Source organism: Sesamum indicum, linkage group LG12 (assembly GCF_000512975.1).
Source record: "Sesamum indicum cultivar Zhongzhi No. 13 linkage group LG12, S_indicum_v1.0, whole genome shotgun sequence".
Lineage (NCBI taxonomy): Eukaryota > Viridiplantae > Streptophyta > Magnoliopsida > Lamiales > Pedaliaceae > Sesamum > Sesamum indicum.
The window spans coordinates 3508322-3527064 of NC_026156.1; the positions used below are offsets into that span (position 1 = coordinate 3508322).

General features: G+C 33.8%; 3 protein-coding genes across 3 annotated transcripts; 1 reads left to right on the plus strand and 2 right to left on the minus strand.

Annotated features, from left to right (window-relative positions):
- On the minus strand, positions 1 to 3244 carry LOC105175385 (probable UDP-3-O-acylglucosamine N-acyltransferase 2, mitochondrial; the record flags this gene model as incomplete). Its single annotated transcript, XM_020698233.1, is given in 10 exon segments — positions 1 to 312; positions 471 to 542; positions 965 to 1031; positions 1175 to 1245; positions 1316 to 1367; positions 1486 to 1550; positions 1791 to 1840; positions 1980 to 2056; positions 2229 to 2436; positions 3011 to 3244. Coding segments are annotated over 10 exon segments (888 nt in total). The 5' UTR covers positions 3156 to 3244.
- On the minus strand, positions 6692 to 15294 carry LOC105175425 (cysteine-rich receptor-like protein kinase 25). Its single transcript, XM_020698413.1, has 14 exons — positions 14210 to 15294; positions 13716 to 13886; positions 13503 to 13624; positions 13197 to 13407; positions 12856 to 13093; positions 12604 to 12754; positions 12191 to 12529; positions 9503 to 10343; positions 8323 to 8454; positions 8104 to 8234; positions 7795 to 8005; positions 7401 to 7638; positions 7124 to 7265; positions 6692 to 7018 (listed from the first exon to the last, which is right to left on the minus strand). The coding sequence occupies exons 1-14, from the start codon at positions 14991 to 14993 to the stop codon at positions 6692 to 6694; spliced, it is 4038 nt and encodes a 1345-aa protein (XP_020554072.1). The 5' UTR covers positions 14994 to 15294.
- LOC110013014 (putative receptor-like protein kinase At4g00960) lies at positions 15445 to 18378 on the plus strand. The gene is made up of 7 exons (XM_020698415.1): positions 15445 to 15448; positions 16609 to 16743; positions 16820 to 16962; positions 17060 to 17270; positions 17431 to 17668; positions 17805 to 17946; positions 18052 to 18378. Exons 1-7 carry the CDS (start codon positions 15445 to 15447, stop codon positions 18376 to 18378), a joined length of 1200 nt encoding a protein of 399 aa, XP_020554074.1.

The window sequence follows — 18743 nt, forward strand, 5'->3', positions numbered from 1 at the left end:
ATATTCCGATGTTCTTATGGTACAGGAAATAAGATGACAGCAAATGAGCAAAGAAGAAAATGAGTAACCTTTACTCTTTGTAGCTTTGAAGATAAAATCACCAACCTCTTCTATCAGTAGCCAACAACTGAGCTGACTTCTCCCCCCGTCCTCTGAATAATCTTCAAAACCTTCCCTGACATGGCACTATCAACTTATGTCCTTGGACATGGTAGGTAAGTTGGAAGCAGACTATGTCTTTTTGTGGTGCCAAAATTCCTTTGAAATTTGGCGGACACTGACGACCTGCTTTCGCCATTCATGAATAGGCATCTAAGATGACAAGAAGGAAAATTTTCTAATCACATAAACTTGCGAACATAGAAATAGTGTCCAAGAAGTAAAATGAAATTGTGAAGAGTAAACCCCACCACTCAACTCCACTAATTTACTGTACTGATAAAGAAAAATGAACTGAAGGAAGTTCTTACAGCAGGGAAGCCTCCATAATCCCCTGCTTCACTGATGTTCTTGGTCACACAGCTATTGGCAGCTAGCCTGACCTGCATCTCCATTGCCATCAACTATTTAGCATTCAGCATGACGATGTTTTCATATGATTCAGATCCATGCCAAGAGGAAGTTCCAGAAATAATACTAAGCAAATTGTCATGCCAGCATGAAGGCAAAATTTTCCAGGAAATGAACTGTATCTTTTCTTACAGGGTAAAAGTGCTCTTCAAATTGGAATTTACAACAGCCCATGGATGCAAGTAGCCAAAAAGGAAAATGGCAAAAAGGTCCACTCATGAGTATAGATGACAGCACACAAGGCCTTGGTGGGCATGTATAAAAATGAGATACGAAGGCTTAAGACAAATATTCAGATTCTACAAACATTGTAAAAATCTCTCTATATTACGACAGCACATGAAAAAGACGTACTAAATTAGATAGGCAGGAGAAGGAGTCAAGTAGAGACAACCTTTGATGCTATACAGACATGATCACGGATTGAAACTCTTCCTCCTAGTGTAACATAATCTCCTATACTGCAAAGATAGCATAGATATGTGTCAGATACTAGAGGTTTTGAAAGCTGATTACAACTAGAACTTAGAGTTCAAACAGATAATTATTATATCTAATTAAGTTTCTGATGGTAAAAACAGAAGAGAAAAAGCAGCTGGCATACGTTACTGAACCGGCAATCCCTACTTGTCCACATAACATACAACCTTTCCCTATCTCCACATTGTGACCTATCTGTAAGTGAAGCACACAAAATGAGTACATCTAAAAACTAATCAGAAAACTGCAAGAAAGTGAATCACACCTGCACCAAATTATCGATCTTGGTATGGTCCCCAACTACTGTATCTCGCCAACTACAGGGACAAAAATGTACCAGGATCATCATACAAAGGCATACTGAAGACAGATTTGCAAACGCTAAATTTGTGTTGATAGCAGCAAGCAACTAGTCAGAGTCATCATGGATTTCACCTGCCCCTGTCAATGCACGTGTTTGCACCTATTTCCACATGGTTGCCTATCCTTGCTTTCAAACTCTGGAGACAGAAAGGAAAAGTTCAATATAAACTGCAATAGAGACATAAACAACGAAAGGAAGTGTACAAACAGAAAGAAAAAGGCAAGAAAAGAAAAGGAAGAATGGAAGTTCATAAGATTATCCAGTTTATAGAAACTTTATCTTTTACGACACCCAAAATACAGATGTCAGTCAATACTATCATACACAATGAAGAATTCAAGTCAAATATCATAGGAAAATATATTTCATAACTAACTTGAGGCTTCTTCACCATAATCCCTTGTTCATCAACGAAGAAGCCAAAACCTACAAGGAAAGACAATATGGACCCCATTTTTTAGCAAATCAGCAATATATGCTTGCAGAATAACGTATTAATGAGATGTAGTGTAAGAAGATTCAAGATAACAATGAGTGTGCAAAGTCTGGTAGTGTCCAGACTTACCATCTTGACCAATGGCGACCCCATGATGAATAACACAAGAATCGCCAATTGAGCAATTGCTGAACACAACGTTGTAACTGGAGAAAAACATGTTGACTGAGTCAAAACTGGATATCAGTGGAAAAGTACACAACAATCTCTTGATACGTAAGAAGTTGGACAAGAAATCCAATGAACAAAAGGATAGACAATGAACAAGTGCCTTAGTTTCAAATCTTGATCGTACATCAAATGAATAAATGAATGTACCCTGTTCTTGTAGATTGACCAATCGTAACAGCAGGTCCAACAATGGTTCCTGAACCAATGCAGACATTTGCACCCACCACAGATTCTGAGTGAACAACGGCCCCGATCTCTATTTGAGCAGTTGGATCTATATGAGCAGATTTATGATACATGCCACCTCCATTGCACCATTTCTGAAATTCTTGATCATCCGTCTTAGCACCTAGATCTAATCTTGGATTAAAGTATGATTTAAGCACAACAATAGTTAAATTCGAAGATGAACAGAACTAAAAGTATTTATCTTGATAAGGTGCATAATCAACAGGCAATGTGCTTAAGTTCAATACCAAAAACACCAAACAAAACCCTCACACAACTAATACACTAGGGAAAAACAAAAATTATAAGTATTGCAAAACTAGATATTGAGAAGGGATATTTAATCCAGGCCAGAAGAATAATAGTATAACTGGCAAGAATTGAAGCATAGATACATTGTCAATTCATAGAAGCATAAGGGTAGAAGAACAAAACATCAACCGGAATTTTAGCACACAGGCCGGAGAGTAAGCTGAAGAAAGGGGGTGGAGTTCAAGTACGTCTAACTTTCTAAGGGAAATTTTCACAAACAGTTGACCACAAGAAATTCGTCCCAAGGGGAATTTCCCCAAACAAGTTGACAGCAGGAAATCCGTCCTCGGAGAAATTTTCGCAACTCACAAACAGGTTTGCAGCAAGAAACTCATCCTGATGCAAATCAGTTGACACATGAATGGATTCATTCTGAATAACGGTCTAACCTGGATGTTGATTAGAGAAGTTGTTTTGCATGAGTCTTGAGACGATGATCGTACGCACATTGAGTTTCTTGAAGCCCAGGGAACTGAATGCGGAAATGTACGATCCCGAGAAAAGAGTAGCTAATTTGCCAATGCGCAATGCCATGAAAAGAGTAGAAGGTTGAAGCCGCTTTTCTTGTACCCTAACTAATTTATTTTGACACACAAATTTAAAATAAGAAGAAGAGGGAGCGCAGCACTGTAACGGTCAACTGAGTGAACTAATTCCTTTAATTCAACTTTACAATTATTAAATAATAATAATTATATTTCTTCTATTTATTATTTTACCAAAAAAAATAATATTTATTTATATTGTAAACATTGATTTCAAATCTTGAGCATCTCAGCAAACATGTGTAGCATAAAGGCACAGTCACTACTCCTAAAGCAGTCGGATTTTGACATTGAATAAAAATGAGACAAGAGAAGGTGTGGTCCATTGTTTCCAAGAAAATTTTCATTTAAATTAGTCGATCCAATCAAACGACAAGTGTATTATACTTACAGTACAATTAATTTAGATTTGATCAGACTTGATTTAAACTAGAATTTCCCATTGTTCACGTGCATATTCCAAGCACAAACCTTTTTCCATGAAAGCAGTAAATGGACTAGTATCATTACATATGATCATATGTTTTAATTATGGTCACTGTCTTTCCAAACAACTACACGGAAAGTCAGTTGAAATTTTCATTTGATTAAGTTGTAGGTATGATATCTTGAGAGCAATGTAGAGCGGAAAATATGAAGTGCATGCTTTAGTAACAAGACAAAGGTACCATTCATCCGGTCCTGCAAAATTAACCCTGTCCAAGAATCTTCAGAAAATCATTATGTTTGGTTTTGTTTTTAACTTATTTTTGGGTATTTTGTGGAGATAGAGAGAGAAAAACAAAGATAAATAAAAATAAGTTAGAGATAGTGTGTATGTTTGGATTTATTTTTGGAGATAATATAAAATAAGTATGTTATGTTTGATGTTGGGTAGTGGGGAAACAAAAAATACTGTTCATTGTCAAATCATGTCTCTTTTATATATATTTATATATATATATGTATAAAAATATATATTATTTATTTAGTTGTGAGTGGATTAAAATAAATATTATTTCCTAATTATATATGTATGGAAATGAAAAAAAATAATTTATGTAAATACACTTTTAAAAATAATTAAATGCACTCTAATAATGGATTAACAATATTTTTTGTTAGTTGTTCTATTCGAGGTGATAAATTTAAATACATTATTCAAATAATGTAATATATGAATTAATCCCGTAGAATAATTATATTATTTTATATTTTTTAAAATTTTTAATTATTCCAATGATGTAGAAAATATTACGTATAAAATATTAAGTGATTAAAATAAAATATATTTATATTTAAAAGTCAAATACTTAGAAACAAGACGAAATATTTAGAAACAAGACAAAAACATGGCAAAACAAGCAATGACAAACATTGCTTCTGTTTTGGGCCATCTCTGAGATGGCCCAAAATCGAAAACAAACATAAGACATGATTTTGTTCTTGTTCTATTCTCTGTTTACCGTAATTCAGGGAGTTGCTCATCCAGATTCCACCACCAAGCTTTGTATTGTTGAATATCCAGATCCCCCCTTCAAGCTTTGTGATACACTTGATTTTGCAGTGGACAGCTCTTATCGAGCTAGCCCCGATGGTCTGCTTTCTATGCTATCCTATGCTATCCCACCTCTCTAAGTCCTATAATACCTCTTTCGGTACGCATTCAGATAGAGTTTATGTTCTCTTCCTGTTCTACAGATATTCCACTGAGAATTTGTGCCAGAATTATATTAATTAAAAAATTAAGAAAGATGTAATAATAATTATTAAAAATATTAAAAAAAAGAGAGAGAGAGAGAAAGGAGTGCGGTGGGCCATCACCTCCGCTTCACTTTCTTTCTTTTTCCTAACCACACACACAAAACACAAATTTCCACACACACACCCCAATTACCACATACACACACTAAAACACAATTAGGTATGCGAAGCAACAGGTACGCGATTTTCTTATTTTGATTTATATAATTATATTATTTAATTAATTCGTTTATTAAATATTATTTATATTAATTGATGCATTATTTAATTAGAATATTTTACAAGTTTGACTATTTAAATTAGTGTCAAATTAAATATCACATTTGATATAAAAATGATATAGTTAGTTAATTAAATTATTAGATATGTTAGATTTTAATTATTATTTATAGTTAATTTACACAATTCTATCGGAATGATTAACTAAATACGTAATTCTATGTATTGTTATTTAATTAAATTATATAGTAATGATAAATTGATAGAAAATTCATAAAAAAGTTCCAAAAATTTTATTTAAGAAATATTATGTTATAAAAAAGGGAATGAGGGTTTTCATGGTAATATAATTTACAGATGTTGTTAAAAACGATAGTAATAAATATATAAGGGGTTTGATTAAATGAATTCTTATGAATTAGTTGATAAATTAAATATGAACTTGGAAAGCTTAGAAAGTGTAGTTATTTGAAATAAAATAGAAGAGGGGTTTGGACATTAATATAAATAAAATATTAAAATATTGGTAGAAAATGTAAAAACATTATATAATATAAAATCTTTGAGCTATAGAGACATGGAATATATTTGTAGGAATGGGGTCAAGAGTTCACAAAACAGTCCATTATGAATAACTCGATGTGATTTTATTTAATTATTTATTATAGCAGTTAATTAATATTAATTTTATTCTTCATTGACTTGGGCATGGACTCCAGAACACGTATTTGATTTAGAATGAAAAACACGTGAGTTCATAAGGACAAAAATTACAAAATTCTTTAAACATCTGTCGCATCATCCATCAATTCAACAAAACATATTTAAATTAATTTACTAATTATATTTCTTTCTTAATCAACTTTCCACCTTTTATTTATCACACGGAAGACTTTTAAATTTATTACATATATTAATTACAAATAATGGGTCCAAGTCTACGAGGTTTTGCCTAATTAACGATGAGACTGAAATGAAACCTCAAAAAATCGTAGGAGAATGAATGTTGTATGACTTGGGATTTAGACTTTGATCTCTCACACTATTACTTGGAAATCAAACTTTAACAAATTACTTAATAGTTTCTCTTTTAAGGACCATGCATGGCACTTATTTCAGTCAATATAATTTGAACTTATGATGTTTATAATATATCAAAGATAAATTTGAGCTGATGAAAGATTATATACATAAGTATTTTTATTTGAAATTGTGTTAATTGTTGAAAGAAATTGTAAGAAAATAAAATCATCCATCGCATATTGAATATTCTAATTTTCTAAAATAAGAAATATTTAAACCCCGTTCGTTTTAGTAAGTTTCGGTCAGTATTATTTTTGTTTTGTCTGAAATGAAAGTAATAAACTACTATATTTTCAATAAATCACAGCCATCAATACCAAATATATATATATACTTATATATATAATAACGACCGATAATTATAAAAATCATATACTAATCATCAATGTTACATAATTAAATCTAATCAATAATTACTATTAAAGTAGAACGACAACTATTGCTAAAGTAGAATAACATCCTATACATTAGTGAAAATTATTACCGTGGATATAACTCAGAGAGTGAGATATTATTTTTGGACAAATGATGAGATTGGGGTTGGATTTCCGAAAGCATTGAAACATTTGAATCATGAGATTGAATGGATAAATAAAATGTAGGCTGAGATGGCATTGCCAGAGTTAAGGAAGAGCTACTGAGCATACGAAGAACAGAACCCATGGTTGGCCTGTCGGATGCATTCTCTTGAACACAGAGTAAACCAATGTGAATGCACCTTAACACCTCATTCATGGAACCCGAACCAGACCTCAAGAATAGGTCCACCACATTTCCAGCTGTTCCTTCACGCCAATTTTTCCACACCTGTAAGTGTAACAATTGCCCATCTCAAATCCATGGAATTGCTTATTAGTTTATGTATAATATTGGCTCCAACTATTCTCTTTTTTTCTGAATTTTCTTACTTACAAAGCTCAAGAGAGTCTCCCCACTTCGGAAATAACTGTTCTTTTGTCCACTAATAATTTCGAGAACTAGCACTCCAAAGCTAAACACATCTGACTTAACAGAAAATTGCCCGTGCATTGCATATTCTGGTGCCATATATCCACTGAAATATGAAAATTATAAAAATATGTAAGCGTGGAATTATAATTATGTATGATATATCTGTAAATCAATTAAGAATAATGACAAAGCGTTAGGAGTTTATACATGAGTGATGATGGTATTACAACATACTTACTAGGTTCCAACAATTCTGTCGGTGTTTCCTTGAGTTTCATCGTTCCGTGATAACCTGGCCATGCCAAAATCTGCAATCTTGGGGTTCATGTCTCCATCTAAAAGAACATTACTTGCTTTGAGATCTCGATGAATGATCCTAATTCGAGAATCTTCATGTAAGTAAAGAATTCCCCGGGCAATACCCTCTATGATCTTGTAGCGTCTTTCCCAATCTAAACGTGAACATTTGATCGGGTCTGTGTATCCAATTAAGAAGACACACAGATATATATATATGTCATTTCTACTGTTTCAAAAAAAAGTAATGTTTATAAAGATGCTTAGTCATTACTAGAATGGATGCCGATTCATGCAATGAATGATGTTTGATGAAATTAAATAATAAACATTACCAAATATGAACTGGTCTAAACTTGCATTTTGAACGAATTCATATATTAGAAGCCTCTCAGTTCCTTCTAGAGAGAAGCCCAAGAGCCTAACCAGATTCCTGTGTTGAAGCCTGGCCACCAACAAGACCTCATTTTTGAATTCTATATTACCTTGTCCTGAATTTTTAGACAGTCTTTTGACTGCTATTTCTTGCCCGGTTAAAAGTTTGCCCTGAAATCAAAACAATATAATTAATCAAAATTAACTAAACTATTAATTACGTTCGACATCATATGTTCATTGAAAGAATAATATATTTAAATAATTACCCAGTAAACAACCCCAAATCCACCTTTGCCCAACTTATTAGCATCAGAGAAATCATTTGTTGCCGCTCTGATTTTGCCAAAATCATATTGCAGGGATTCAACCGTGCTAATCTCATCAATAGCTAATTCATCTAGTAAAAGAATTAACGAATATTATTTAATTAGTTGGGCTAAAATAAAAACCACGATAAGATAATCCATGAGAAGTGTATATGTTACCCTCCAGGAGTTCACGTGGCCTCCGCTTTATTCTTTTACTCAAGTAGATGGCAGCACAAGCGGCAAGCGTCACAGATACAGCAATTGCAACAGTGATGATGATAATATTTCGAGTTTTATTACCTTTTCTTCCTACAAAATTTTGCCAGATCAGAAAATTGTTAAATATAGTGTGTATGTAGAATGTACATTCACATAAGTAGACATGGAAACTCCAGTCTCCTTTTCGTTTTTTTTTTTTGCCTTTGTGCGAGCATGCATGTGTTTATTAGTTTGACTGTTCATATAATTGATAGACACGCGTATCACACTTACTTTTTGCCATTCATTTTTTTTTTAATGAAACTTGAATATGAGATTAAAAGTGTCAAATTTTTTAATTTTGCGATATTTTGAAAATCTTGTAAGTTATATGACTAAATTTGTCGATCTTTTTAATTTTAAAATTATTTTAAAATTTTATAAATTAAATGATTAAAAGTGTTGACCTCCTACCTCGCGGGACTAAATATATAATTTCAGCCCCTATCATTATTCATGTACCTTGTCTTATTTATAAGCATTGATCTTTTGGACAAATTACAACTTTCCTTGATATTTGATATAATTACGAATACTTTTTTGTTGTTTGAAAAATAACAAATACTTATATAATATTTGATGAAATTATCAATTTTTCCTTACTGTAATTTTTTTTTAGAAAACATTAAAAATTTGTAAAAAAAAAATCGAATAGGTGGAATGGAAAATTTTGAAAAAAATATAAAAAAGAAAGTATCCACTTAATTTATAAAAAAATTTAAAAAATAAATAAAATTATGATTCTTAGTTCCCAAGACTACTTTGGCTCACCATAAAAAAATGGATGGAAATCAAATGCAGACTAATGAATTCGGCTAATTATTGAACGACTAATAAAATTGAGAAAGTATTAATAATTTTTCAAAAAATGAGAAATATTCATAATTAAATCAAATTTCAAAATGCGTGGTTGTAATTTATTAGGATAACGTTGATACTCCATTAATAAGCTTCTTAATTCTTATTATTGGTTGATCCGCGCCATTCTGACAAATAATCAATTTTGGAAAACAGAATTGTATTAATTAACCTCTTCCAATCTGTTGAACAAAATTTTTCTTCTTAATTAGAAATTCGGGCACCAACCTATGATAATTACCTGGTGGTGGCGGCGGCGGTAGTAAGAGTAAGTGGAGTTCCCTCAGCCTAGTCTCGTTATAGAAGGGATAAAGCTCATATCGAAGATTGCAGCTGGGCATGAGCATTCTCACCCCTCTGGCATTATCACAGCATTCTCGGAGTTCACCAGCTTGGATCAAGCAATCGTCACATTCCTGGGGAGACAAATCTGGAGTACACTGCACTAGCCCATAAATTGTATTATCCAACCCATAAATTGTCCCAATATCAGAAGTATTCCTAAACCCTCCACTAGCCTTCCCCGAAGAGCCCCCGTTCATGGCCGCCTGGACCCGAAGATCATTCATGAGGATTCTCCGATCCTCCCTAAACCGCTCGAGAAAACTCTCGGCACTAAACGTATTCCTCAGGATGATTCGGGGATCAGTAGTTGTCGGTATTCCGTATATGGACTGCAGGTTTGAGTACCGCAACATACAGAATTCATACCATAGAATCGCCCCTTTTTGGTAGGGGCACGACCGTACTACTTCAACGGCCGCGTCTTGGACACAACTACGGCACTGATCAAGGGTTCGGTCGGCTCTGCAGAGGACAATAGCTTCAACTGTGTCCGAGTTTTGCCCCACGGATACGCTGTAGAATCCGGTCTCGTTGATGCTCGAGGCGAGAGAAGAGAGCAGCGAGTTAAGATTTGCGCTGTATGTGCTGTTACTTGTGTAATTTCCTTTGTTCAAACATTGATAGGGATTTTGGTCTTGGGCTGTGGCGAAGGCTACAAGGTTTATGAGAAAAAGTAGCATCACCGAGAGTTTCCAGCTTCCTGTATTCATGACTCTCGGTCTGTCTGTTCGTCCGTCCTAGATTTTTCAGAGAGAAATAGGAAATGGTACAAAAGGAGCACAGGACAGACAGACTTGTTCAATTTTCTCGCTTCAAGAAGGGAGAGAATTAGGTGTATACATGGCAGCAAACACGAGGTGTCCCTCTCCCTCTCCCTCTCCCTCTCCCTCTGTCTCTGTCTCTCTTCACACACACAGAAATTGACACATTCCTTGAACAATTACCGACAAGGCTTCTAAGTTGGAGCAGGTAAGCGTTTTAGAATCTACACTATTGTAAAAGGAAACAATGTTTTTTATCCTCAGTCAAAGTTATTTGATGATAGTTTACGCTAATCTCCTCTCCTTAGCAAATTTTAGGCTAAATTAAATTTGATTAAACATGAATTAATCATATAACAAGTGTAATATATTTATTATATATTGACGTATAATTTTAAAAAAATAATCAAAACAAACATACACTTATTATATAATTAATCTGATACGAGTATACATCATCTGCTATCGATTTTCCTCTCTCATTTTCTTTCCAAACAGCAAAGTGAAAGATTCAGCGAGAGATACAAGAATGTCTTGGTCAAGTTTGTCTTTTCTGAGCTCCATCAGCAATTGTATAATTAGTAAAGCAGTCTGCCCCATTTTTCCTGGACTAAACGATGCACTTGTGAAACCAAAATTCATTTAGAAATATGTGCTTTCTAGAAAGTATATTTTAGTTCTCGCACATTAATAAAATACAAGCGTGTCCCTCGTACTATGCACGAATTTAATTCGATTATGATTAAAATTATATCTTACAAAAAATTTTAAATTATAATGTGAAAGTTAGTTTAGATTTTTTTTTGAATGAGATCAGTAATATAAAATTATTTTTTTTCTCCAAATTATAATGCATCAATATCAATTAAATTTATAAAAATTTAAAATTATCAAAATAGGAATGAAGATCAGATATACATCCAATAAAATTAAAACTTGAGTAATTGTTTTATGTCTTATTTATTTTTCTAATTTTGGATGTAAAGTAAATTATTTTTAATAAAATAATGGTTTTATATTACTACCTATGTAACAAATATGCATATCAATATCATACTTTTTTTTTAATTATATAATGTTACTTTACAACATAATTTTCAATCATAAAATGAAAATGTGCTACTATTTTTGAACGATTTTTTTTTTTAAGGAAAAGATGAATTTTACAAAACTTATCAAATAACTTATTACCAAGGAAGTACATATATAACGAAGTACTATAATTTGCTATAAAGATAAAAGAATTTAATAAAAAAATTATTTTTTTAAAAAAAAGATAAAATTGTCTAACATAATGAGTTAATTTTGCACCTTAATTTCTTTGTGACAATAATGCAAAATTACCACTTAATTTCTTTGTGAATAGTATTAATAATAACTATGGTACTGTCGTAATAAAATCCCTTGTAATATATATGTTATCAATACTAATACTAATTTTCGGTCAATCACACTGTAAGCCCCAATTTAAAAAGTCACATGCCTGGCATGTGACTTTTTCTGGCGAGTGACTCGACTTTCTGATCAAATTTGTACCAAAATTGAGATTTTTTCAATTTTACGAGATCAAAATGGAACCTTAGTAACTTAAAGGATTAAAACGAGAATGGTCTGATATTAAGGGACGAAAATTGCCTTTAATCCTAAAATGAAAAGCCAATCTTTGTTACCACATGAAAAATGTTGAAAAGCAATAGTTATATGAATGGACATATTTGGATCAATCCTTGGTATTTTTCAACTTTAGCAAATGTGCAACATTTGATTGTCCGATAAGAAACTAGATACATCAAATAAATCTATGGTCTCAGTTATCATCGGGGATGAAACTCAGTGATTGAGGCATCATTTCTGGATGAACGATCGGATTGAGTTGAGTTGTGGTCATGGTTTCTTGAATTGTTCTCTTGGAGGAGTGAGACATCTGAATCATAGCTACTGGGAGCATAAAATGCAGGTTCAGAAGGCACTCCCAGAGTTAAGGAAAAACTATTGAGCATGAGCACAACAGAAGCCATCGTCGGCCTATCTGATGCATTCTCTTGAACACAGAGCAAACCAATGTGAATGCACCTCAGCATCTCCTGCATGGAGCCTGCACCAGACCTCAAGAATGGATCCACCACATTTGCAGCTGTTCCTTCTCTCCAATTTGTCCATGCCTGTAACAATTTGGCATTTCAGATTTCAAGTTTGTAATCCCTAGTATTAATTTATGTACAATTTTCATACTTACGAAGCTCAAGAGGTCCTCCACATTCTCCCCATTTCGAAAACAATTGTTCTTCTGACCGCTGATTATTTCCAGAACAAGTACTCCAAAACTGAACACATCTGACTTAACAGAAAACTGCCCATGCATTGCATATTCTGGTGCCATATATCCACTACATTATGCAGATTATATAATCAATTAACTAAGAATGATTATAATAAATTGTATAGATTTATCTGTCGAGTATTGAAAAATACGTATAAAAATGCTTACTAGGTTCCGACGATTCTGCTAGTGTTTCCTTGAGTTTCATCGTGTCCAAATAACCTTGCCATGCCGAAGTCTGCAATTTTCGGATTCATATCTCCATCTAAAAGTACGTTACTAGCTTTGAGGTCACGGTGAATGATCCTGAGCCGAGAGTCTTCGTGCAAGTAAAGAATTCCCCTAGCAATACCCCCTATGATCTTGTATCGTCTTTCCCAATCTAGATACGATTTTTTTATCGGGTCTACATGTTGCAATTAAAATGATGTCAAAGTCAGATCTCAAGTCATAGTTAAATTGATTAATCAATCTGTAATGAGATGTATTATATACTTTAAGAATATTACCGAATATAAAGAGATCGAGGCTTGCATTCTGAACGAATTCATACACGAGAACCTTCTCTTCTCCTTCTAGGCAAAAACCCAAGAGTCTAACCAGATTTCTGTGCTGAAGCCTGGCAAGTAATAGGACCTCAGTCTTAAATTCCAAATCTCCCTGTCCTGAATTCCTGGATAATCTTTTGACAGCTATTTCTTGAGCATTTGGAAGTTTTCCCTGATAATAAATCACAACATATACAAATATACTTATCTTTAGCTTTGGTTTTAGATATCAGCTTTCGTTCTTAGATACCAATGACATTGCATTACCTTATAAACTGTCCCGAATCCACCTTGTCCTAACTTGTTATTGTCTGAGAAATTATTTGTTGCATCTCTAATTGTGCCAAAGGCAAACTGTAAAGATTCAGGAGTGCTAATGTCGTCGACAGCTGCACCAAGTGAAAGAGAACAATTCAGCCTGAATCTCCACTAGAAACAAAAGATTTTAAAATATGCACTTTAAAGGAGATCAGAACTTACTCTCAGGATCTTCTCTTGGTTTCTGCGTTTTTCTCTTTTTTAAGAAGATCCAAATAGAAGCAGCTAATATCACGCTCGCAACAACTGAAACAACAACAATAATAATAACAGTTGTTGTATTACTATTACCACCATCCTTAACCGCTTGTGTTGTATTACCACCAGGCGTTCCTGCAAAAACCCAGGGATCTTGTTGCTTATGATGCTATCATCAAAGGAAAATCTGATTTCCTTTTTATGTCTGATATAGTGCTTGTCATCAAGAGGTATACTCATCTTATTCTCGCATTTCACTCCCTCGAGTCAGTCCAAAATTAAATGGAATTAACTTTGATTTTTTTTGGCAATTATGAAAAATAGAAAACTAGCTCTCCTGGTTAGGAGAAGAGACATGATTTTGAACCAGGCTCTTATTCATGTGAAGCACACATATATTATCAAGAACAACTTTACCGACCATCTCCCTGAGAATTAAGATAGCTGTATATGATTACCTGGTCCAGGTGGTGACATCACTGGTGGTTCAGGCTGCCGCGCTAGTTCTTGAAGCCTAGTCCCATTGTAGAAGGGATCACTCTCAAAACGAAGAGTGCAGCTGGGCCTGAGCACTCTACCCCCTTTCTTCCCGTCACAACATATTGGTATCTCTGCAGTAGCACCAATCAAGCAACTACTGCAATCGTCTGGCGACAAATCCGGGGTGCACTGTACTAGTCCAAAAATTGTCTGAAAATCAGGGCCACTTATGTTTCTAGCCGCCACCTTCCTCAGAGGACCACCGTAAGCCGCTTCTCCCCGTAGACTGTCTAGCAGAGTTCTTAAGTCCTGCTTAAACCGGTCTGGACTCGTCGCGTTCTGCATATTCCACAAATACCAGCCCGGGCCAGTGGCCAGGATTCCAACTAATGCTTCATTTGAGTATCGCAGCATGCAAAGTTCCTGCCAGTTAATCGCCTGTTTTTGATTCGGGCAAGATGTTCGAAGCTCCGCAGTGGCATTTCGCACACATTCCCGACAGGTATCAAGCTGAATATCTCCTCTGCAGAGCACGACTGCGTTGACCCTATCCGGATTCTGGCCAACGGAGGCGTTGTAGAAACCGTTGCTATCGACATTTGTGGGAAGAGAGGAGAGGACAGCGTCAAGATTAGCCTTGTATGTGCTGTTACTCGTGTAATTGCCATTGTTGAGGCAGGAAGTTTGGGATTGGACCAAGTGCAAGAGGTTTGCTAGAATGAGGAGAACTAAGGCCAGCAGCATTCTTTGAGAACTCATCATTACTAGATTCTATGGAATTACGCTGCTGCAAGTAGAGGTAATCAAGTTTGAGACAGAAAAATTGGAAGATGATGCAAAGAACAAGTTGCTTGCTTCAAGGTACATTAAGAACCCCTTGATATTTGCTTTGAATAAATCCGTTTCTCCACCTCCACCCTTGCTAATTTTCTTGCAAAAAAAAAAAAACCATTAATTTGGACAGAATTTCAACGGAAGCAGTTAGATTTATACAGGGATAGCTGGTAGGAATATTAATAATCAACAAGATTACTACTAAATCCACACAACACAATTAATGATATCAGTTACAAATAAACAACACGATTAATATTTAAGATGATGACACCTAAATTTTCTGTATATTTAAAATGCCAAGTTAGTCAAAAAAATGCAACTCCCTACCTAAAGCAAATTCAATCGGACAAATAAATAAAATGTAATTGAACTCAAAATGGGTAATTGACTTCCAAGTCATTGTTTGATATGGTCCGTAACAATAGTGTCTGAATGTGACAGGAGTGAAAGAGGAGGAGGACAGGCTGGAGTTTACGCGTTTTTGACAATTTCAACATATCACTCTGCAATTTATTTAATTACCATGAAACAGATAGTAGTAATTAAAATATATCGTGAAATAGAAAAGATAAGGGGAAAGTTATAATTTTCATTATTTTCTCTTAGCCATTATATTTGTTGATAAGATTTGAGGGTCAGAGTCAAAGCTAAAAGCTTGTTAATTGCTCTAACTTGCACACAATAAGTATTTATAATTAATTCTCTTTATTCCTTCCTAATTTTGAGAAATGCTTACTGCATCTTACTCAACTTATACCAAAACAAGATTGAATATGGTTGGAGTCTTAGCTATTACTTTTTGTCTGTTACTCTTTCTTTTTTCTTATTTGTTTAATAATAAGTTTCCAAAGATAAATTTCTAAAATTTTAAATTTACATCTAACTCAAACAATAATATTTTCAAAAAAAAAAAAAAGTGTGTGAAGAGAGGGAGAGGGAGAGGGAGAGAGAGAGAGACACCTAATTGTTCAAGGAATGTGTCAATTTCTGTGTGTGTGAAAAGAGAGAGAGGGAGAGGGAGAGGGAGAGGGACTCGTGTTTCTCACTCCCTTTTTGAAGCAAGAAAATTGAACAAGTCTGTCTGTCCAGTTATATCAAATCTCAAGGGAAGTTATAATTTGTCCAAAAGATCAATGCTTATAAATAAGACAAGGTACATGAATAAATTTAATCCCCGTGAGATAGGAGGTCAACACTTTTAATCACTTACTTTATAAAATTTTAAAATAATTTTAAAATTAAAAAGATCAACACATTTTGTCATATAACTTACAAGATTTTCAAAATATCGCAAAATTGAAAAACTTAACACTTTTAGTCTCATATCCAAATTTTATTATAAAAAAAACAGACGGCAATAAGTGGGTGTAATATACATATCCATTAATTGTACGAACAGTTAAACTAACAAACACATGCATCCTCGCACAAAGAAAAAAAAAACAAAGGAGATTGGAGTTTCCATGTCTACTTATGTGAATGTAGACATTCTACATACACAACACATTTAGCAATTTCCTGATCTGGCAAAATTTTGTAGGAACAGAAGGTGGTAATAAAACTCGAAATATTATCATCATCACTGTTGCAGTTGCTGTATCTGGGACGCTTGCCGCTTGTGCTGCCATCTACTTGAGTAAAAGAATAAAGCGGAAGCCACATGAACTCCTGGAGGGTAACATATACATTTCTCATGGATTATTTTATCGTGGTTTTTATTTTAGCCCAACTAATTAAATAATATTCTTTAATTCTTTTACTAAATGAATTATCTATTGATGAGATCAGCACGGTTGAATCCCTGCAATATGAATTTGGCAAAATCAGAGCGGCAACAAATGATTTCTCTGATGCTAATAAGTTGGGCAAAGGTGGATTTGGGGTTGTTTACTGGGTAATTATTTAAATATGTTATTCTTTCAATGAACATATGATGTCGAACACAATTAATAGTTTAGTTAATTTGATTAATTATGTTGTTTTGATTTCAGGGCAAATTTTTAACCGGGCAAAAAATAGCAGTCAAAAGACTGTCTAAAAGTTCAGGACAAGGTAATATAGAATTCAAGAATGAGGTCTTGTTGGTGGTCAGGCTTCAACACAGGAATCTGGTTAGGCTCTTGGGCTTCTCTCTAGAAGGAACTGAGAGGCTTCTAATATATGAATTCGTTCAAAATGCAAGTCTGGACCAGTTCATATTTGGTAATGTTTATTATTTAATTTCATCAAACATCATTTATTGCATGAATTGGCATCCATTCTAGTAATGATTAAGCACCTTTATAGACATTACTTTTTTTTGAAATAGTAGAAATGACATATATATATATATATCTGTGTGTCTTCTTAACTGGATACACAGACCCGATCAAATGTTCACGTTTAGATTGGGAAAGACGCTACAAGATCATAGAGGGTATTGCCCGGGGAATTCTTTACTTACATGAAGATTCTCGAATTAGGATCATTCATCGAGATCTCAAAGCAAGTAATGTTCTTTTAGATGGAGACATGAACCCCAAGATTGCAGATTTTGGCATGACCAGGTTATCACGAAACGATGAAACTCAAGGAAACACTAACAGAATTGTTGGAACCTAGTAAGTATATTGTAATAACATCATCAACTCATGTATAAACTCCTAACGCTTTGTCATTATTCTTAATTGCTTTACAGATATATCATACATAATTATAATTCCACGTTTACATATTTTTATAATTTTCATATTTCAGTGGATATATGGCACCAGAATATGCAATGCACGGGCAATTTTCTGTTAAGTCAGATGTGTTTAGCTTCGAAGTGCTAGTTCTCGAAATTATTAGTGGGCAAAAGAACCATTGTTTCCGAAGTGGGGAGACTTTCTTGAGCTTTGTAAGTAAGAAAATTCAGGAAAAAAGAGAATAGTTGGAGCCAATATTATACATAAACTAATAAGCAATTCCATGGATTTGAGATGGGCAATTGTTACGCTTACAGGTGTGGAAAAATTGGCGTGAAGGAACAGCTGGAAATGTGGTGGACCTATTCTTGAGGTCTGGTTCGGGTTCCATGAATGAGGTGTTAAGGTGCATTCACATTGGTTTACTCTGTGTTCAAGAGAATGCATCCCATCCGACAGGCATGGGTTCTGTTCTTCGTATGCTCAGTAGCTCTTCCTTAACTCTGGCAATGCCATCTCAGCCTACATTTTATTTATCCATTCAATCTCATGATTCAAATGTTTCAATGCTTTCGGAAATCCAACCCCAATCTCATCATTCGTCCAAAAATAATATCTCACTCTCTGAGTTATATCCACGATAATAATTTCTATTAATGTATAGGATGTTATTCTACTTTAGCAATAGTTGTCGTTCTACTTCAATAGTAATTGTTGATTAGATTTAATTATGTAACATTTATAATTAGTATATGATTTTTATAATTATTGGTCGTTATTGTATATAAGTGTATGTATATATATATATTTGGTATTGATGATTGTAATTTACTGAAAATATAGTAGTTTATTACTTTCATTTTAGACAAAACAAAAATAATAGTGATCGAAACTTAGTAAAACGAATAGGGTTTAAATATTTCTTATTTTAGAAAATTATAATATTCAATATGCGATGGATGATTTTATTTTCTTACAATTTCTTTCAACAATTAACACAATTTCAAAT